We start from the raw sequence: 22,098 nt of genomic DNA, 5'->3' as shown, positions 1-22,098 counted from the left end.
GAAACACTTGTGTATGCATGCAGCCAGTGGCGTAGCGTGGGGGGTGCAGGGGGGGCTGGCCGCACCGGGCGCAACATCTGGGGTTAGGGCAAATCCACGGGTTAGGGGGCGCAAATCCACGGGTTAAGGGGCGCAAATTACTTGCCTTGCCCCGGGTGCTGACAACCCACGCTACGCCACTGCATGCAGCATTTGAATAGTTCCATTTAAAATGAGTTTACTTTTTGAGCAGGAGCTGTTTGGGGAAAGTTTCATAGCGCATTACCTCTTCAAGAACAAGTGCTGTGTAAAAGCTCCCATAATGCTGTGTATGGTTCATATCCACATCTTGGATATGAAACCTATTGCTGATAATGCTATCACAAGCCCATGCTACACTGCTATCCCTATGTTCGCTAGCACACCTGCTGATAAGATCAAACTTTTCACAAAGCAATGTTTAAATAGTGAAACACTAAGGGATGCTATGAATGCATGGTAAAATCCAGCAAGATTTAACCATATCTCTATTTGATGATAAAGGATGTGCTCTCTCAATAATCAATATTGACAATTTTGACTGTGCCTCATAATGTTTGCACATTGGCTTGTATTTTTTTAAAAAATTGAAATGACAGAGTGTAAATATGGGTGCATACGAAGTCTGAAGAAATGCTGCACACTGTGTTCAGCTGTTTATTACTGGTATTATCTGCAAGATATTTAAAATATGCATCTAACTCTCTTAATTTTCCCAATGGGTATATCTCATGGTGCAGTTATTCCTTCATATGTTAGAAAGCAGAGGTTTTCTAAGGCAGATCTGTACCACTTACTTAGAAAGAAGACCAACAAATCCCTTGGAACTTAATTTTGAATGTATATGTATAGGATTGCACTGTAAGCCATATAATACATATTAACATTTTTTAAACTACAGTAGAAGATAGCAGAGTTCAGAAACAACCTGAATAATTCATGGCTAAGTTTAAATGCTTGCAGGGGCAACGGCAATGAACAAAGGCATCTTGAATGTTCTTCCTTTATTTGTGATGCTGCCATCTGGAATTCATTAAGTGATGCAGAGTTGTCCCTATGAACTTTCTACATTTCAGATGTCTTTCTTCTTCCTCTTCTGTACCAAATTCTTCAAGAAAAATTCACCTGCAGAGACAAAAAGAAAGCATGCATCTATTTTAACAGAGTAGCAAGCATCTTGTGACTGTATTCTTTAGCCTGTGTTGTAGGAAAGAAACGACCAGTAGCATCTACAGGAGGCAGCTGAAAATGATCCTTGCTGCCTATTACTCTCTTAGCGCTGCAGGAATGAACCTTGTGTCAAACGGGGCAAGTCACATACGCAAACTATTTTCCCCAGCATAAATCATCTCTGTTCTTAAAAGGTTTTAAGTGAGAAAGACTTGGAATGTTAGGCAGCAGAAAAAACAAGAGGCTTTCTAAACCTTCTGATGATATTTAATCAAAGGTAAGTCATACCAGTGTCAATGTAATAGGATTGCTGCATTTAATGAATATTTCCTCTTGCTGATCGGCTTGGCAAAGGAGCCGCTTTTGGATCGGGAAAGAGCAAACCTGGAAAACTTGCAGATGGTGGTTTCCCTGAAATTTTAACACTGAACAAGCAAATGTAGGGAAATGCCAGCATCGTGGCAACTGTGCTGTTGATGGGGAGGGAGGTATTCAGTTGCTGTGCTACCCATAGACTGCTAGACTATTTTGGATGGCTGTGAAAAGCATAAGGAATAGCACAATCCTTGTGTGGGTTATAGTTGTCAGGCATGGCTTCTCGGCATTTGTCACTCGCAGATTTCGCACTGAACATTATATGTAACTCTGAGGACATAGATAAATCTCAGGAGCAGCACAAGACCTATGGGCTGCACATTATTGGGTGCTTCTGTAAATCATGGTACGGCCAGAAAGCAAATGATAAAAAAAAATGGACCTTGAACTGACACTTCTGTAAATCATAGAAGAGCCAGGAAGCAAATAAATTTTAAAAATTCTGGCCTTTAGCCGTTTTTGTTTTTTGCCATGCTTTCTGCAGCAAGTTTGTTTGTTTAATTCACACCAGCAGATATAATCCCATGTTGAATGCAGTATGTACAACTTTAAAATAAAACTAAATTAGATCACTGTAGTTCACACTGCATATGAACTACTTGCTCTACTGCTTTTGCCGCCTAAAAGATTACAACTATGAAGATCTATATTTCAAGCTTCGTAAGTAATATTTCCCATCTAAGTTGTATAACACACTAAGACTATAATCAGTGTCAGAAGCAAGTCCCATTGAATACAGGTATTAGTTTAAAGGGAACTGTACTTAAGAGTTTGCATGTCACAACAAAAGCTGCAAGTTACTCACCAATTTATATCTGAATTTTAGCTATGGCCACAATCTATTGTATCTTGCCTCTATCCTATTGCCATTTCTCCACTGGCATGAAGGAACATGGTACAAAATGAAGAACGTGATGGACTGCACCCCAGGCAACTTGCAACACATGAGACAAAATGCCTAGGCCGATTATCTAACTATTATGGAACAAATAACATTTTCTATAGCCAAGTTACAGGGAACCAGGCAGAGGGCCTTCTCGGTAGTGGCGCCCGCCCTGTGGAACGCCTTCCCATCAGATGTCAAAGAGAAAAATAACTACCAAACTTTTAGAAGACATCTAAAGGTAGCCCTGTTTAGGGAAGCTTTTAATGTTTAATAGATTATTGTATTTTAGTGTTTTGTTGGAAGCCGCCCAGAGTGGCTGACGAAACCCAGCCAGATGGGCGGGGTATAAATAATAAATTATTATTATTATTATTATTATTATTCTATAAATCATGCCTGTCCAGCTAGTCTTCAAAAGTAACATGATGGGCCATATTCAGTTGCACTAATGTTAAGGATTAGTGCTAGTGCAAGTGGATTCCACCCCAGTGCTCCACATACAATTCTATGCCATCCCCAAATCTGTTCCAGAGGGTTGGGAGAACCCCGGAAAAGGGACGAGGGGAGGGAGCCCTAGAGGGAGAGAATGTTCTGTTGTCGATCTGAAGACCTATGGATTACAAATTTGATTAAGGTGGAAGTTGGAGCTTTCGGGACAATTGGACTTAAAAGGAGTAAGAAACAAGATTCGGGCTCCACTTTTAAGTATGGAGGTCTGGCTGGAAGAAACATGGACCTTATGGGGACAGAGCTTCTCCGAGATCTGGTGTTTAATACTAAAGACTATCAAAAAAACCGGCAGAGAGGAATTGAGAGAGAATTAAGAGCCTCGGATGTGAGGTCTCCAGGCTGATAGTAGACTGATGGACATCTGTTGGGGATCGAAACCGGGAAAGGGGGTGGTGGGGTTTGGGAATCCAAAGGGTGTATAATTATAATCTGTTTTTTTATTTTCTTTTGTTATTAGTAAGAAAATTGGGGAATTCGTGGAAGCGAATTTGGGTCGACTTTAGAAAAAAGTTTTAAGAATGAGTACTGATGTATAAATATGGATGTTTATAAGTTAAAATTGGTTTTTTCTTTAAAATGAACTAAATATAAAAAGGTTAAAAATTGGGGATAAGAACTTGTTGAACTAACAATTTGAATTGGAATATAAGAAGGGGAGGTGTGGGGAAGTCAGGGAAATATGTCATTGAAAATACGGATTGTAAACTTTATGTGTTTTTTTTTTAAAAAATTCTTTTTTTTATTTTTTTACTAAGATGGAAAATTTTAATAAACATTTATTTAAAAAAAAGAGAATGTTCTGTTGTGCAAGGAGAAATCCTTGTGCTGCACTCACAGAACATTTTGCTTAGTGTTACACTGAATAAAACCCAATGCCTGTACATATAAAGCTAAAGGTCTATTGCACTTGCCGATAAGGGGGCAAGTTTAAACCGAAGTTTGCATAAATTTATATAGTGCAGCTAATCTAGCAAACTATGTATCTCACCTGCTTTGTAGGAGGAACGCACAAGAGGCCCACTCGCAGTGTAATGAAACCCAAGATCATTTCCTACGTTTTCCCAATGTTTAAATTTCTCAGGAGTAATATATTCTTCGACCTGGAAAGAAGAATACATTTTCATCATGATCCAGTCATTTCAAAATGCATATATTCCTAACCTTAACAAGCACAGACTATAACATCCACAACTAAATTGTACATGGATCTGTGTTCCAAAAGAAACTGAGGCTGACATAATTGCCTCACCTTAAGATTCCCGTCCCAGAAGGCATATCCCAAGTCACTTTCAGCCTTCAATCCAGAAAATGTGATATATTTTCAAACAATAAACTTCCAGTACAATTTTACCTTTAAATGGCGCTTTGTGGGTTGCATGTATTGTCCCAAGGTCAAACAGTCTACGTCAGCCTCACGTAATACTATAAAAATTAAACGTTTTAAATGTGAATGACAGAAAATAGTATAGCATTGTTTATTCTTCCAAACCTCACTGGTGCCTGTTTTTAAGCAGCACATTTAAGATAGCAGATAAAGTTAGGTTTAACTCCCAAATGAGGAAGAAAAAAACCATAGCAAAAGTTAAGAAAGAGACCCAAAATGAAAACTCTTTTCAATCTCCAATCAGCTTGCCCCATATCTGAACTCAATATGCAGGAATGAGTTTGCTTTAAGGAGAGAGCCTCAGAAATTGTGCATGGACAGCTTAGCATATGGCTATTGGAATAACATGCTCCAAAACTCAGCTATGGTCCCTACACAGCTTACAATCATGGGAAAAAGAAAGTGCACCTTCTTTGTTGCAATGGCCCAGTCAAAATTCAGACCTCAATCCAATTGAATAAATCATGACACAATGTAATATGTCATGTGTTGCTCATTTGAGGTTGCAGTTACCTAATTTTAAGACCTGCTAAGGAATAGGTGATTGTTATTATATCTTCGTATGTAAAACTACAGAATTCAAAGAGGGTGCACTTTCTTTTTCCTTGAATCTGTGAATCATGGCCTCTATCCACACAAAATCCTGACTTACATTTCAATGTGTTGTATATTTGTTCATCTGTTTCACCAAGACCAAGCATGATGGATGTTTTGGAAATTACATCAGGCTGAACTTTCTTTGCATGCTTCAAAACACTGAGGGACTGGTCGAAGTTAGCCCGAGGATCCCGAACTTTTCTTTAAGAAAAGAAATAGTAAAAAATAATAATAATTAGCATAACAAGAACGGATCTTGTCACACCTGTGGAAAAACCTTCTGCAGAACCCACTGGATTAGATGAGTCAAACTACGGAAGAATACACAGATCAAGAATACCTTCTCAAACATTGAACTGAAAACTCGTTCAGAGTAACTGGATTGAAAGGGTAACAGGAATTTGCCATTGCCCATCACAACAACAACAAAAACTAGCCTTAGCAGGGAATGAAAGATGGCCAGATACTGTATTGTCATAGTTCCAGAATCTGCCTTTCATAACTGCTTCCAAAGGTTTTTTTGTATGTGTGTACACACAATTTTTCTTCGATCTTTATAACACTACCTTCAATGTGTATCAGGCTGAACAACATCACCCTTGCTCTGAGAAAAATATTCAAAAGAATGACAGAGAGAACAGCACTCTCTATGCTGGGTGATATCCCCATTTAATCGAAATGGGGCAACTATTGCAAGTTATTTTCTTCACCTGCATAAGCAGACAGATGTCCTGGTATGAATGACTAGTACATGTGATCGGATTTATGACAAGCCTATGAACAGCAAAACAGGAACCTAGGAGACAATTCTCAAGCCACTTAAATATTTGGCTTTTACAAAAGGCATTCATTTTGCTGACGGTCCTAAAAGTAACTTCCAGGGATCAATCCTTGATGGAATATGTAAAATATGGAATGTCAGTTTGGGGTAAAACACCCCCAGTTTAATCACTACTACTGGAGTTTGCTTTCATTTGATGGCAAAGCATACATTTATTATGACCAGTAAATAGCTAGAGTATAGAGAGGCTCATTCTGATAAAATATGAGAACTGTAGTTATACAAAGCAAAAAGGTTCTTAAACATGTCTAAACAACACAGTACAGCTGCAGTGACACTAAGGATGCAGATTAAGTCTTCTGGGCATGCACCATTCTGTGGGACCCCACTGTGAACAGAACACAAAAGCAGATTCACTGCTTAGTCTTCAACAAGCAGAAAATGGCTTAGCACTAATGCAGGCAGACTGCCAGTCCCTCCTAATAGCATCTTCATGGAACCATCTCTTAAATTAAAATAGTCTGCTCTCACAAATCTTATTTTACTCCATCAGTATATATCACCTTTCATCACCTCTGCAATTCTGGAACTGTTTCCACATTGTGAGCATAGACATCGAGCCCTGACAGAGCAACTGTCTCCACCGCTTTCAGGTCACCTCTGAAATCAGGAGTTAAACATTCCACGAGAATTTTGGGATTCCTGAGAAACGGGGGTTGGGAAAAAACAAAACAAAAGTGCAGCGTGGTCAGTTGAAAGCTGCATTAACCTTGCCCCAAAAGCAAGCCATTTAATTTTTCTAATATTCACTCCTTACCTTTCTTTTAAGTGCGATACGGTCTTTGCAAAGTGTGCTGCTCCACCATCTGAAACATCTAATAATAGAACATGGCAGTTATTTTAGAGGAAGAACAAATACCTACTTTTACATAGCTATAGTGGTGTCAAGGATGCATTTGTGTAAATTTAATGCCTGCAAATATTAACTATTGAAATAGAGAACAGCGATCTGCACAGCTTACAAATACCTTAGATGAGATTTCTGCATACAGCATAACTGTATTTGCTTTTGGGGGAGGAGTCTGTTTTTGTAAATAATTTTTATTTGACCTTAAGAAGATATAAACATGTAACAAAAGCAATTAAAAACCCATATAAAGAGATTACTCTGAATCTCGGGACACCCCCCATCCCCGCCATGGGTTCTAATGACAATGTTTACAACTGCATATCAATTTGTTATCCACATTTTTTATTCATCTAAATTGTCCATATTTTTTGTTACTTTACAAGTGTGGTTAAAATCCTGCTAATGTTTTCATCTGCTTACTAATCTGCTCCTAAAATATATTATACATTTCCCCCATTCTTTTTTGAAGTCTTCTTGGTTTCTGAGCTTCCCAGTTAATTTTGCCATTTCAGCATAGTCCATCAACTTGGTTTGGCATTCATCCTTGGTTGGAATCAGCATAAGTGTATTTTCAACAGGAGTCAAAATTAGAAAGTTACTTACCATCTCTGTCCACAGAGGTCAATACAACATAATCCAGCCCCCATTCAGCAATTGCTTTCGCTGTGTTATATGGCTCTTCGGGATCTAATGGAGGGGGACTTCTTGCTGTCTTCACTGAGCAAAAGAGACAGCCTCTTGTACAAGTGTCCCCCATCAGCTGAAACAGGAAACAATTGTTTTTTTTGAATAAAAAAATTAATTCAACTAGCCTTCTATAACGAATATTAAAATAATCTCAACAGCTCAGCCAACAGATGAGAAAGAAATTATTATATAGTCCAGAACTACTCTGAGCAACATAAGATACATGGAGCCTGAAACCCACCCTTAAGTGTGCCAAGGAAGAAACAAGCAAGAGCCTGGCTTGTCTTTACATGCATAATTCTGTCTCCCCCTCTCCTAACAAACCACAATGGTGCATCAAGGTTTTCTTGTAATTGCAAGCTAGCCTCTGGTTTGTTTCCTCCTCACCGGAGGAGAAAGGGGAGGAGTAACTCATTGTTTTAGCTATGGTTTAGTATTATCTGCTCTCTGAGCACAGACAAATCAGCAGGAATTTCCCCCAATTTTCATATTAATAGCTTGACACCAATAAGGGCAGGCAGGGAGAGGAAATAATGACATTTACAGTGGTACCTCGGGTTACATACGCTTCAGGTTACATATGCTTCAGGTTACAGACTCCGCTAACCCAGAAATAGTACCTCGGGTTAAGAACTTTGCTTCAGGATGAGAACAGAAATCGTGCTTCAGCAGCACAGTGGCTGCAGGAGGCCCCATTAGCTAAAGTGGTGCTTCAGGTTAAGAACAGACCTCTGGAATGAATTAAGTACTTAACCCAAGGTACCACTGTACTGTGAAATGGTCCTTGCAGCCAGTTCTTATATTATCACAGCAGAAGGGCTGCAGCAGCCAAATAATTGCACACAGTTCCAGTAACTGATTTAAATAGAAAGATCACGTCATAGGTACAGTGGTGCCTCGCAAGACGAAATTAATCCGTTCGTCTTGAGGTTTTTTCGTCTTGCGAAGCACGGCTATTAGCGGCTTAGCGGCTTAGCAGCTATTAATGGCTTAGTGGCTTAGCGGCTATTAACGGCTTTAAGAAAAAGGAAACAAACTTGCAAGAACTCGCAAGACATTTCGTCTTGCGAAGCAAACCCATAGGGAAATTCGTCTTGCGGAACGACTCAAAAAACGGAAAACTCTTTCGTCTTGCGCATTTTTCGTCTTGCGAGGTACCACTGTAAACTGGTTACTCCCCATGCCAGCACCACATCACCCTGCGACCACATATTATGGGGTGCAGCCATGCTATATGCCTCTGCCCATGTGGTCTGCTTGCTGGAATACCATGAGATGAGACTCCGCAGGAGCAACCCAGTCAGATGGGTGGCACAGAAATAAAATCATCATCATCATCATTTTCCAGATAATGTACAAGGCACCCTTAGAGCCCTGGCTGTACGACTGCTTTCTAGAATGACAAAAGCAAAGTCCCTCTTATTCCATTTCCTTTATTCTCTGCTAATACCTCTGAGTAATATACAAGACAAATATGGGACAATTTGGATGTGCTGTTCCCGATAAGACCATCAATTGCCAGTGGTCAGCTTACCATTATAGTGGCTGTAGCAGTAGCATATTTGCCCCCTCCCCAGCACTCTCCGATGTTTGGACATCGTGCTTCCTCACACACCTGCAGGCAATGAAACAGTTATTAACACTGTAAGAAGGACATAAAGTGCATTGGCTACAAGGAGTCTCACCATTGTAAAGCTAATGATGAGGTAAGTACAGTGGTACCTTGGGTTACATACGCTTCAGGTTACAAACTCTGCTAACCCAAAACAAAAATTTTTTTTCCCCCTTCCAGTAGCACCTTAAAGACCAACTAAGTTAGTTCTTGGTATGAGCTTTCGTGTGCATGCACACTTCTTCAGATACACACTTCTTCAGATACACACGTGCATGCACATGAAAGCTCATACCAAGAACTAACTTAGTTGGTCTTTAAGGTGCTACTGGAAGGGAAAAAATTTTTTTTTGTTTTGACTATGGCAGACCAACACGGCTACCTATCTGTAACTCTGCTAACCCAGAAATAGTATCTCGGGTTAAGAACTTTGCTTCAGGATGAGAACAGAAATCGCACGGCAGCTGTGGGAGGCCCCATTAGCTAAAGTGGTGCTTCAGGTTAAGAACAGTTTCAGCTTCAGAACAGACCTCCAGAACGAATTAAGTATGTAACCAGAGGTACCACTGTGCTACTGTTATAATGAAAATTACTTCACATGGCAGTACCCAATGAAGGTGTTTTTTTAAGTCCATCTGGCATGCATGTTGGTACAACCCTGGTCTGCTCTCAAACTGTTCAGGGAGGGTTTCAATGACAAAGAAAACAATGGGATACCATAATGACTACTCCAGTGCAAGTTTCTATTGTAAGTTAGTGAGGCCTCATCACTGGAAACAAAAGTCTTCTAAACACAACAGATGGGCTCTAAACCTATGGAAGCAAGTCCACTGCAAAGGAATTTACTTTTAAGTAAGTGTGTCTATGATGGGAACTTTAATTGCAAAAACAACACTGAACAACACAGTAAATCATCTGGTACAATACGGGCATTCGAATTACCGTGTGGAGATTTAAATTTCTCAACGAATTCTTCAATTTGTTATAATTTTTTCCAATTGGAATCTCCGTTTTCAGCCATGGAGGAAGTCGCAGCCTATAAAAAAACCAAAAGCCATACTTATTTTGCTTTAGCAGGTAATGTTTGTAAGTCTGAGAAATTAACTGACTTTCCAGACAGCTGACCTACTTTGTAAACACATTGTTCTACTCATTCTAATGAGGTAATTAAGTTGTTTTAAATACCTTTCTCCTTTCTGACGCTTTAATTCGCCTTTATAGTCTGCCCACTTTGTTTTGTCTGAAAGTTCTCCAGACATAAAGTCTTGCAAATCAGGTCCATTTTGCAAGAGTCCCTTCTGTTCCTCTGGCAATGAGCTTGATGCTCTCAACGGTTTGTGCCGATTGCTTTCACAGGTCTAGGAAAAAGCATTTGCACTTTTAGTTTCAAATAACGCATTTCCAAATAATTTATTTATTTTTTAAATCCAAAGCAGCTTTGTCCTCTGCTATATTTGTGCACTTATTTCCATGAGGTATAAAAGCGTTATCCAGATGCTGGAATTTGAAGGTCATGGGTTGGAAGGGACCACAAGGGTCATCTAGTCCAACCCACTCACTGTGAAAAGTGAGATTACAAGGAACCTGGCAGAGGGCCTTCTTGGTGGTGGCATCCGCCTTGTGGAACACCCTCCCACCAGATGTCAAGGAAATGAACAACTATCTGACTTTTAGAAAACATCTGAAGGGAGCCCTATTTAAGGAAGCATTTAAAAAAAATTATTGGTTTTTCCATGTATACATCCTCTAACAATATTCTCTGACAATTTTCCATATCCCCCCTCCTCTCCTCATATTCCCATTTTGTTTTATTTCCATATTACTCACCCTACATGTTGTTTACCAAAATTTTCCCAATACATATAGTCTCACTTTTTGTTATATACAATTGTGTATGTTTATTCAAACCTTGCCAGTGAGTCCAATTCTTTATTTTGTCTCTTCATATATGTTGTAAATGGTTCTCATTCTCTTTTAACATCTTTGTTATCCTTTTCATGTAATTTATCTGTTAATTTTGCCAGTTCTGCATATTCCATAAGTTTCCCTTGCCATTGTTCTTTCGTTGGTATTTCTTCTGTCTTCCAAACTTGTGCTAATATAATTATTGCCGCTGTTGTTGCATACATAAATAATTTCCAATTTTCTTTTTTTAAAATCTTGATCAAGAATTCCTAGGAGGAATGCTTCGGGTTTCTTAGAGAAGCTTTTAATGTTTGATGTTTTATCCTGTTTTTAGTATTTTGTTCGGAGCCGCCCAGAGTGGCTACAGAAACCCAGCCAGATCAGTGGGGTATAAATAATAAATTATTATTATTATTATTATTATTAAGACCACCTCAGATATGCAGATGACACAACCTTGATGGCAGAAAGTGAGGCGGAATTAAAGAACCTTTTAATGAGGGTGAAATAAGAGAACCTCAACATCAAAAAAACGAAGATCATGGCCACTGGGCCCATCACCTCCTGGCAAATAGAAGGGGAAGAAATGGAGGCAGTGAGAGATTTTACTTTCTTGGGCTCCATGATCACTGCAGATGGTGACAGCAGTCACAAAATTAAAAGATGCCTGCTTCTTGGGAGAAAAGCTATGACAAACCTAGACAGCATCTTAAAAAGCAGAGACATCACCTTGCCGACAAAGGTCTGTATAGTTAAAGCTATGGTTTCCCCAGTAGTGATGTATGGAAGTGAGAGCTGGACCATAAAGAAGACTGATCGCCAAAGAATTTATGCTTTTGAATTTTGGTGCTGGAGGAGACTCTTGAGAGTCCCATGGACTGCAAGAAGATCAAACCTCTCCATTCTGAAGGAAATCAGCCCTGAGTGCTCCAATACTTTGGCCACCTCATGAGAAGAAAAGACTCCCTGGAAAAGACCCTGATGTTGGGAAAGATGGAGGGCACAAGGAGAAAGGGACGACAGAGGACGAGATGGTTGGACAGTGTTCTCGAGGCTACCAGCATGAGTTTGACCAAGCTGCGGGAGACAGTGGAAGACAGGAGGGCCTGGGCGTGCTCTGGTCCATGGGGTCACAAAGAGTCGGACACGACTAAAGGGACCCCAGACCATTAGGTCAAGTCGTGGCCGACTCTGGGGTTGCGGCGCTCATCTCGCTTTACTGGCCAAGGGAGCCGGCGTACAGCTTCCGGGTCATGTGGCCAGCATGTCTAAGCCGCTTCTGGCAAACCAGAGCAGCGCACGAAAACGCCGTTTACCTTCCCGCTAGTAAGCGGTCCGTATTTATCTACTTGCACTTTGACGTACTTTCAAACTGCTAGGTTGGCAGGAGCAGAGACCGAGCAACGGGAGCTCACCCTTTCGCGGGGATTCAAACTTCTGATCGGCAAGTCCTAGGCACTGTGGTTTAACTCACAGCACCACCCGCGACTAAACGACTAAACAACAATTACTAAGATCAGGGTTTGAATCCCCACTCGGCGGTGAAGCTCGATGGGGGCGACCTTGCGGGCCAATGACTAATCTCTCCTTCGCCTAGCCTACCTCGCAGGGTTGTTGTGCGAGGAGGAGAAGATGGGGGCGAGGAGGAGAACCACGCACACCGCCTTCCGCTCCTGGGGGGTGTTAAAAGTGGCCTATAAATGCCATAAGCAAGTAAATAAATGATAATATTGGGGGCAGGGATTCCCCCAGAGAGAAGGTACCAGGGAATAGGGCTCCACACAGGCCTATCCCTCCCCCCCCATATGCTCACCAGCCTCCCGAGTGACGTCAGCCTCCTCAGGTTCTCCCGGGGGAAGCCTAGGTGGAGCAGAGCCATGTCGTCTCGACCCCAACTCCTTCCTCAGGCTCGATGTACTCGGCGCTCGCCCACCTTCCCCTTCCCTCCTGCCGTTTGGGCTCGGAGACGATTGCTCTCGCCTCCCGGCGCCTCGACGCCCCACCCACGGAACGCGCTGGCGTCACTCCGCACGGGGTTCAAGACCGTGGTGACGTACGACGCTCTTCCTTTCCTCCTCTCCGCGAACAAGGAGGTGAGGCCCGGCTTTTATTTTTCCTTGCGAGGTGAGGGGCGGCATCCGGCTCCATCCGGGGCGCCGCGGCTGCCTCTTGTCCCGAGCGCCCCGCGGAGGCCGCGGGCAGGGCTCAGAGAGTGGAACGGGCGTCGCTGCGAGGTTGGGTTCGGCGGGGGCTCCTGAGAGGGAGACCTAGAAGCAGCCGCCCCCCTTCCCCTCAACGGCTTTGCTCTCTCTCGCGCGCCCCGGCTTCGTGTGCGCCTGCGTAAACTGATGCCGGGTGAGGCGGGGAGGGGGTCTCGTTTCTACGGCGCGCCCCTAAGAAGGCTGCTTTCGTGGCAGAGATTATTTCAGCGCAAAACTGCACGGCTGCTTTCTCAGCCTTGCTTTTAATGTTGGATTACGACTCCCATCACGCTTCTCCGTTGGCTGTGCTGGCTGGGAATTATGGGAGTTGTAGTTCAACGAGGTCTAGGGACCCAAGGCCAAGAAAGGCTGCAGGCAGTCTGTAGAGCAGGCTCTCTGCTTCACCAGCGTTACTTTAAGGTTTCTCAGAGCTGAAAGTGCCGGTTTTGCTTCCTGCCTTCTGCAGTAATATATAGTGGGGTTTTTTGTCATGCCAGGGAGTTCTCGCTAGGCCTAGGAAAAGTTTAAGCCAGGGTGGCTGTCTGGGTGCTGCTGCAGTTCTCATTATTATCTCTTGCCATTGGACATGCTAGTAACATCTGGAGCGCCACAGGTTAGCCACCCCTGGTATGAGCACTATGTGAAGAGGAGCATGCTTTTTATATGGCCTTTGAGATTGGTAATAGGAGTGGGAAGTGATGGTGGCAGGGGAAAGTATTGGTTAAAGCAGAGCTTTCCAAACACTGTCTCGACAAATTAGTGTGTTAGCTGCAGTGTGTTGGTGTGTCGCACAAACGCTCCCCGCACTCCTCCCGGGGATGGAAAGGGGTTAGCTTAACCTCCAGATTGCTAGTAAAACTGAATTACGTTGTCGCAAAATGATGCATGTCTAAAAAGTGTGTCACCAATGTGAAAAGTTTGGAAACCTCTGGGTTAAAGGTTAGAAACCTTTTGCGGGGCTGATGCAGTTGATCATAACATAGTTTTAGTAATATTCCTCTTAAGCATCCAAATCAGGCATGTCCAAAGTACGTTTTGGGGGGCCCTGTGGCAGTTTATTTCCTGGGGTAAAATCCTAAAATAACCTAAACAACTTCAATCCTAAAAAAAGCTAAAAATCCTTAAAAAAAGGATAACAACTTCACTTCACTTCATCAAATTTGTCCCTCTTTGAAAAAAGTTTGGACACCGCTGATCTAAATGGATGTTAAAGCCACAACACAAGGGTGTTGCAAAGGGTGTGGTCCAGGTGATATCAGTATGTTAAACCTGCAGTTCTTCATTTTGCTTTTCCTGTTAGATTTAAAATGAAGACCATTCTCAGCAACCAGACGGTCGACATCCCAGAAAAAGGTATGTGCATCCACTTGGATGTTTTTATGTTTAGTACTACCGCGCGCGCACCCCCCCCCCAGATACCCCCAAATCTTTAATGTTCTTATCACTTGTAGTTGCTGTATGTTGTACTAATGTTTAATTATCTCCATCCAGTCGAGGTTCGTTTGAAGGGACGGACAGTTATTGTCAAGGGCCCCAGAGGAACTCTGCGAAGGGACTTCAATCATATCAATGTGGAACTCTCTCTCTTGGGAAAGAAACGCAAGAAGGTGAGCAATTTGTGGATGTTGTGAGCATTACTGTATATCCTGACAAGGGAAGCTGTTGGCCCTGTGCAGTGTTTTCAGATTCCATGTTAGCTTTGTATTGTCAGTAATGGTTGCTGGGTTCTATGGCTAGAATTACACGTTTGCTGGTAGATGTGACAGTTGTAAAGCACTGCACCAAGGGTGCAGTTGGCTGTGGAAAAGCAGTAGGTGGGAGGAGGGACTTAATCCTTTCCTTTCCAATTTTTTTCTTTACAAACTTCACCTCCGAGCTGCTTTTCTTTGCTATACAGCAGATATGGATCTGGGACACTTTCTGCGGAGTGGAAAGTTGCACAGGGAAAGTGGCAGGAAGAAAGGCTTGCTGTTTACTGTTTTTCAGTGCTTTGGAGCAGACCTGTGTACTGTAAAACATGTAATCTTAACTTTTTGAAAAGTGAAACATGCACTTATTTAAGACGCATATATACTTGTTTACAGAAGTTTCTAAACAGTATATTGAGACAAAAGGTGCTTTTGGGTATTTTGTCTGATAAATGAACCTCTTGCATATGATGTTTCAAGTGTGAGATTTCCAGAAGACGTTGCATCCTACAGCACAGCCAGTCAGTCTGCAAGAAAAATGAGTCCCCTGTTTTTTGTTTCAGGTGTAAAAATGCATGTGGCTGATTCGTGTTAAAATAAACTATGATGATAGGCAGTGGACTAGATCAAGACATTTGGTGCTATTAGAGCTATTAATTAATAAATTGTAGCAATACTAACACACGCCAACTGGTTCCCAATCTCTGTGAATTGTTGTGTTTTAATTAAGGATAAATTGGAGCCCTGAGCTAGCCTTTCTTCTATTAGCAAATGTCAAAGGTATTTTGTCTGTGGTTTGTCGTTCGCTGAATTTTAGTTTTCAGTGTAATTAACAGGACATGGCTCTTGGCAGTGAATATGCACCATTCACTTTTCAGAGTGTTAAAATATTTGTGTATTACTCCCATTGTATGGGAGGCAAAGCGTACTGACAGTAGTCCACTTGTACTCTAAATGTGAGTCCTGACACAGCCAAAACAGTAGCTCCATACACAAGAGGGGCCCATGGCAGCAGCTCCAAGGTTTTCAGTACAGTTGTACCTTGGAAGTCGAACGGGATCCATTCCGGAAGTCCATTTGACTTCTAAAACATTTGGACACCAAAGTGCAGCTTCTGATTGGCTGCAGGAAGTTCCTGCAACCAATTAGAAGCCCCATCAGACGTTCAGCTTCCAAAAATAGTTCGCAAACTGTAACAGTCACTTCCGGGTTTGTGACGTTAGGGAACAGCTGTTCGAAAACCAAGGTACGACTGTAGTTTTCTATGGGGGGGAAAGCCTCAGAGGCTGGGTACCAATGTGGATCCAGTGGTCAAAGAGGCAATTACTGCATGTGCTGTAGAGGGAAATGAGGGGCAGGTGGAGCTCATCAACCTAGGAAGGTACCTACCTAGGAGAAGGAACGGCCTGGCGGCTTTCATGAGAATGGTTTCAGGAGTGAAAACAGCATGAGGGGCAGCAGTTATGAGTTACTGGTCTCCACAGCAAGCACTGTGGTTTGACTTCACCACTGTAGGTACATTCCATTGCCTCTTGAGACATACAGATGCCAACAGGGGGAAAGGTGGTGGTGGTGGAAATTTAATATTCTAGAAAGACTATATCACTGTTAGTCTAGAATCCTGAACAGGAGCATTCCACACTGCAATATTTTGTATAGCTGACTACACAGTTGAATAAAGACAGTCATTGAGGTATATGACTTGCTGCTCTCTATAAAATTTTGAACATAAGATGTGTTCTCCATGTAATTAGTCCTGACCATTCCTGAGTGTGCATTCCTACAGATATTATAATGTGTGAACTGAGTAAATACAATTAAATATTAAATACAGCTGCTGTTAAAGTGCTGGGTGTTCCATCTGTTTGTACCCAAGAAGATGATGGTAATTATATTGATGTCTTGTGTGAACTTGGCCTCAGTTTCTCTAAAGTGGTAGCACTTCCTTTAAAACTGTATGTGTGTTTTGCTGATACAAGAAACACATGTAGCAATGTTGACTTGGCAGATGAGGATAGCAGTGCCAGTTGATCATTTGATAAATACCGTGTATAGAAATTGGAAATAATCATATTTGCTGGTGTGGAAATTCATTAATCTAATAAAATTTAATTCTTGTAATGTTTACACAGAAAACTTGTTTTATACTTGGAAATGAGCAGCCTATTTTTATACACTTCGTTGTTTTTTCATTTCCATAGCTGCGTGTTGACAAATGGTGGGGTAACAGAAAGGAACTGGCAACAGTCCGCACAATTTGCAGTCACGTGCAAAATATGATCAAGGGTGTCACATTGGTAAGTTTCCAGTGGGAATTTGCTATTAAATGTTGATATAGCCAACTTTGGGGTATAAATAATAAATTATTATTATTATTATTATTATTATCATTATTATTATCATTATTAACATACTATTTGGAGCACAAAGTGCTTTAAGAGTCAGTTTGGACAGAAAACACTTAAGTTTCTCTTTCCCCCCTGTTTGTTTGATTTTAAATGTGTGTGATTCCAGGGCTTTCGTTACAAGATGAGGTCAGTGTACGCTCACTTCCCCATCAATGTGGTTATCCAGGAGAATGGCTCACTTGTGGAAATCCGTAACTTTCTTGGGGAGAAGTACATCCGTCGCGTGCGCATGAGGCCAGGTAAGGAGCTACTTACTGTGGCAATATCTGTTACCAAGATTGATAAGATTGGGGGGTGGGTAGTCACCCTATGCTTCAAATGGATCCTATAATGTCTGAAAACCTGTATTTTTCCAAGCAAGTTGTTACCATATGATAACTGGGGGGGAAAGCTTGCAGAATCGGATACTTGTTTTTTGGAGTTCTGCCTTGCTCTGGATTACCTCCATTTTACAAGTTAAAAGTATTTCAAAATGCAAAATTAATATGCACTAATCTGTAAAAAATAATTGTGATAATGTGCCCCCATTAAATTTCTGTTACGAGAAAACCCCCCATCACTGGTTTCATTCCTGCTACAGAAGCACAGATTAATGGGCATGTATTACAATAATTCTGTGTCTTGCATGTCATGTGACTTCAGGAAGAAAGATACAGAAAACGCCTTTTCCCGTGCTACTGATGTAGGAACTTAATGTCCCAGTAGGCTAGTTAAGATGGTATTTTAAGTTTGGGAGTTTTATGATGGAATATGGACAAATTAAAGTACCTTGGTTTTTTTAATGATTTTTATTAATTTTTCATTAATAACACTCCAGTGGATACAACACAAAATATTGCCACATCATATTACAAATAATAAAGCCAATTATACATTGCAAATTATATATTTTAGGTGACTTCCCATGTTCTGGCTGACGGGAGAAAAAATTTATTCCATGTTCCTATTTCTTCTCTTGTTTATTCCCAATATACCACTTCCAATCTTAATCCTTTATCTTATTTTAGCAGCCACTGGTGTGAGACTTTGAGTCATATTTAACAGATCTGTATGTATATTAACATGCAAGAGGGATTTTTATCCTATTGTTTTTGTCCTTCCTGTTGTTGTCCACCAACTGCATTGGGCAGAAGCACATCAGCAATGAGTGCCCACTTCCCTCAGGCCTGTTGGTCTTAGCCTATGTGTGTACAGGATACAATTTATGCTGGTGGCGCTGTGGTCTAAACCACTCAGCCTCTTGGGCTTGCCGATCAGAAGGTTGGCGGTTCGAATCCCCGTGACGGGGTGAGCGTCTGTTACTCTGCCGCAGCTCTTGCCAACCTAGCAGTACGAAAGCACGCCAGTGCAAGTAGATAAATAGGTACCGCTGCGGCAGGAAGGTAAATGGCATTTCCATGTGCTCTGGTTTCCCTCACGGTGTTCTGTTGCGCCTGAAGCGGTTTAGTCATGCTGGCCACATGACCTGGAAAGCTGTCTGTGGACAAATGCCGGCTCCCTTGGCCTGAAAGCAAGATGAGCGCAGCAACCCCATAGTCACCTTTGACTGGACCTAACCGCCCAGGGGTCCTTTACCTTTTACCTTTTTTTACAGTTTACTATAGTAAGGGATCATTACTAGATAGCTGAGATATTCAGATAAGTATGCAAATGTATGTACTCTATTTTTTAAAAATGATGGACTTGTATGAGAAGGATAAATTTCTTTGATTGAAGAAATGTGTGCTTTTTAAAACATTTTTTTAAAGGGGTCAACTGTGCAGTATCGCAAGCCCAGAAGGATGAGCTGATCCTTGAAGGAAATGACATTGAATTGGTATCTAACTCTGGTATGTCAGTTAATTACTGTATTGTGAAAATAATGGTTTTACTTTGATGTGGTCCATAAAGATGCAACAACTGCCGTTTAGTTCAGCTTGCATTGTCTGTATACCACTAAAATATTGGGAAACTTATTTTAAATAATGTCTAAAGTTAAAAGAGAAGCTTATTTTGTTGCAGTGTGTTTAGTTAGACTAAACAAGGTTAGTTGTTTTGTCTTCCATAGTCTGTTGCTATTGTTTCTCCAGCAACAAATAGGAACAAGTGTTGCTAATGGGACAGGAGAAGTTTGACTTGACAGGGAAACTACCTAGCTTGATTTTAAGTTAGCAGTATTTGTCCTTGTTCTTGTTCAATTGGCTTGTTTGATTGAATTGGGAAGATACGATTGCTTTGTTAAGCCAGTCTTGCTTAAATTATCCTCTTTTTGTTACAGCTGCCTTGATTCAGCAGGCCACCACAGTCAAGAATAAAGATATCAGGAAATTTTTGGATGGTATCTATGTCTCTGAGAAGGGAACAGTACAACAGGCAGATGAATAAAACTCTATAAATAGGTTTGTGTTCTTTTCACATTGCACGGATGGTGTATTCTGTAAAGGGGCGAGTTTTACCATATAGGCTGGAGGGTGAAATCTTTTATTTGGAAGAAGATTTTTGGTATCCAAAATATCACGGAAGTTGCTATGCAGCAAATCCCTGGTTGAAATCTTGTCTTGATTACACGAGGTTACACTTCAAGACTAGCTTGGAATTTTAAAAGGAGCATATATTTTTTCTTTCTTTCCAATGGAAGCCATTTGTGTTCAAAGTGCATTCCCAGTTCCTTGAATGCAAATTGCTTTCTCTGCAGAGCAGGGGAAATGCTCCAATCTTAGAAGCAGGTTCCCCTCTGTAGAGACTCACTGCACCAGCCGAATCCAGGTCTCCGCTCCAACGAAGAGGAGCCAGCATAGCAGCTGCTGCACCGTGTAGCTTGTAATGGGAGAAGCACAAAGTCTTCCAGCTTTGGATCATGCTTCCTGATCCAAACCTGAGTAAAACCTAAGTAACTTCGTAGACTTGAATTGTCTTTCTGAACACCAGAAAGAATAACAAATTGTGTTGTTTTTTTTAAAAAATTCTTCTGCAAAAGCATTACTCATGGTAGCTTGCAATGTATAAAATTAAATTTTCATAAAAACAGTGATAAACAACTAAACAGGGAGAGCAGGTGTTAGGGGTCTAGTGGTTCAAAATCTGAGGCTGCAGACTTGGATGATTTCTGCTTCATATTTGCACATCACGTGAATTCTTGATGATTAATCTCAACATTCTCCCATTATTGGAACGTGTAGTAACTTTAAACCATACTTCTCATGTTATTTTGGAGGTGCTTGTAAGGGGATTGCAGTTGTAAAAGGTTATTTAAAGCTTCAGTTGTTTTTAATAATCCAATCTGTTTCATTATTTCAGATGCTAAATTGACAACCAGGGCACAAAGGAGTACAGCATGCAGCAAGCCTTCAGTTCACATCAGGAGTTGGCTGTATGAACCAAACAGTTTGACATTGTTTGGAGAAAAATTAAACAATATATTTCAATATTTTATGTTTTGTCATTGAGCTTTCAGCTATTCTAACCCTTTGGTTTCCTGCATAAGCATTAAATAGCTTATTAATTAAATATATTAATTGTATACTAATCTGGAAAAGTAAACTCTGAAAATGGGGTAAACGGATGGTATCCCACTCTACTTGGTGGAAGGTATCTGTCATGAGGGAAGGAGGCATTTTTGGCAGTTCATCTCCTGCTGTCCAGCATATCCCTGCCCCCCAAACCTCCAGAACAGATTGGGGGCAGATGGCGCAGCTGTAGGGATAAGGAGGAAGAAATCATCTGTTCACTAGCGAGCAGCTTCCATCAGCATAGAAAATACTGGATTATCACCCAATGTAAAAACCCAGTACAGTAAGTGGTTTGCAGGTTGTGTTTTCTAGTGTTTCTTCATCACATAGTATAATATTTGAGAGTGTCTAACAAACTTTGAGTGAAATGGAATAGTTGTCAATTTGCAACCCATTTCATCTCTGATAACGGCCTAGCAGTTTTTATGTTTAGGGAGGAGACATTGCCAATAGGCAAACAATGCCATGCATAACGTTAAGACATGGGTTTAATCAGATACTTCCTTGGAGTCGGTCACACTGACCAAATGGACATCCTTCTAGAAGGTACTTCTGTCTTGAAGCAGTAGAGTCGAATACAAAAACCTAAGAATTCCTTTAATGTCCTGGTTACATCAAATGATAACTGCTTGGTTCGTTTTTTTCAGCGATTCCCCTCAAACTTGGTAGTGCTGGTTTTTAAACAAGGATGCATAATGGCTGGTTTAATTTTTTTAATGAATTAGTAACCCTCCTGAAGGTTGCAGGGGGGGGGGTGAGCAGAAAACGACAGATGAACAGATGTTCGTTTTACTGACATCTCATGAAAATAAGCAACTGCATGTATGAAAGTGGGGGGTGGGTAACCTTTTTTTTCTTTGTTTTGTTGCCCATGAATCATTCCCTCTCGGCCAACACCCTGGGAATCAGGTGCAAACCCACTGATGCAACAGGTTCCAATAGAGATCCTTTTTCCAGACCTGATCATGGTATCAAAGGGACATTTTTGCTAGTGGTCCACAGCACAGAGGTAAAGGTAAAGGGACCCCTGACCATTAGGTCCAGTCATGACCGACTCGGGGGTTGCTGCGCTCATCTTGCTTTATTGGCCGAGGGAGCCGGCGTACAGCTTCCGGGTCGTGGCCAGCATGACTAAGCCGCTTCTGGAAACCAGAGCAGCGCACGGAAACGCCGTTTACCTTCCCGCCGGAGCGGTACCTATTTATCTACTTGAACTTTGATGCGCTTTCGAACTGCTAGGTGGGCAGGAGCAGGGACCGAGCAACGGGAGCTCACCCCGTCACAGGGACTCGAACAACCAACCTTCTGATCGGCAAGTCCTAGGCTCTGTGGTTTAATCCCACAGCACATGGGGAAAGTGTGAATAACCTTTCCCTTATCAGCTGCCCGCCAAAACAGCCATGTGCACTTCATTTAGGGTGAGGGTGGGGAGGTACCTGTTAGGGCCTAAATTATATTGGGGGTGTTTAACTGTCCAT

At 41.5% G+C, this 22,098-nt stretch overlaps 2 protein-coding genes across 3 annotated transcripts; one reads left to right on the top strand and one right to left on the bottom strand.

Annotated features, from left to right (window-relative positions):
- Positions 1-661: 661 nt before the first annotated feature.
- LIAS (lipoic acid synthetase) lies at positions 662-12,842 on the bottom strand. The gene is made up of 11 exons (XM_083630689.1): positions 12,649-12,842; positions 10,116-10,288; positions 9,873-9,966; positions 8,853-8,933; positions 7,235-7,391; positions 6,539-6,596; positions 6,295-6,423; positions 4,996-5,141; positions 4,311-4,381; positions 3,948-4,059; positions 662-1,143 (listed from the first exon to the last, which is right to left on the bottom strand). Exons 1-11 carry the CDS (start codon positions 12,712-12,714, stop codon positions 1,091-1,093), a joined length of 1,140 nt encoding a protein of 379 aa, XP_083486815.1. The 5' UTR covers positions 12,715-12,842; the 3' UTR covers positions 662-1,090.
- On the top strand, positions 12,833-20,538 carry RPL9 (ribosomal protein L9). Of its 2 annotated transcripts, none has more exons than XM_083630782.1 (8): positions 12,833-12,928; positions 14,337-14,389; positions 14,528-14,643; positions 16,926-17,021; positions 17,239-17,371; positions 18,881-18,961; positions 19,390-19,510; positions 20,409-20,538. In XM_083630782.1, the coding sequence occupies exons 2-7, from the start codon at positions 14,344-14,346 to the stop codon at positions 19,494-19,496; spliced, it is 579 nt and encodes a 192-aa protein (XP_083486908.1). In that variant the 5' UTR covers positions 12,833-12,928; positions 14,337-14,343; the 3' UTR covers positions 19,497-19,510; positions 20,409-20,538. The 2 variants fall into 2 exon arrangements, with proteins under 2 accessions (XP_083486908.1, XP_083486907.1); XM_083630781.1 differs by lacking the exon at positions 12,833-12,928 and adding an exon at positions 12,935-12,959.
- The last annotated feature ends 1,560 nt before the right edge of the window (positions 20,539-22,098 follow it).

This window comes from Podarcis filfolensis, assembly GCF_964270895.1.
Source record: "Podarcis filfolensis genome assembly, chromosome: 9".
In the NCBI taxonomy this organism is placed as follows: domain Eukaryota; kingdom Metazoa; phylum Chordata; class Lepidosauria; order Squamata; family Lacertidae; genus Podarcis; species Podarcis filfolensis.
The sequence above is the reverse complement of the archived record's forward strand: the minus strand, read 5'-3'. Positions and strand labels throughout refer to the sequence as shown.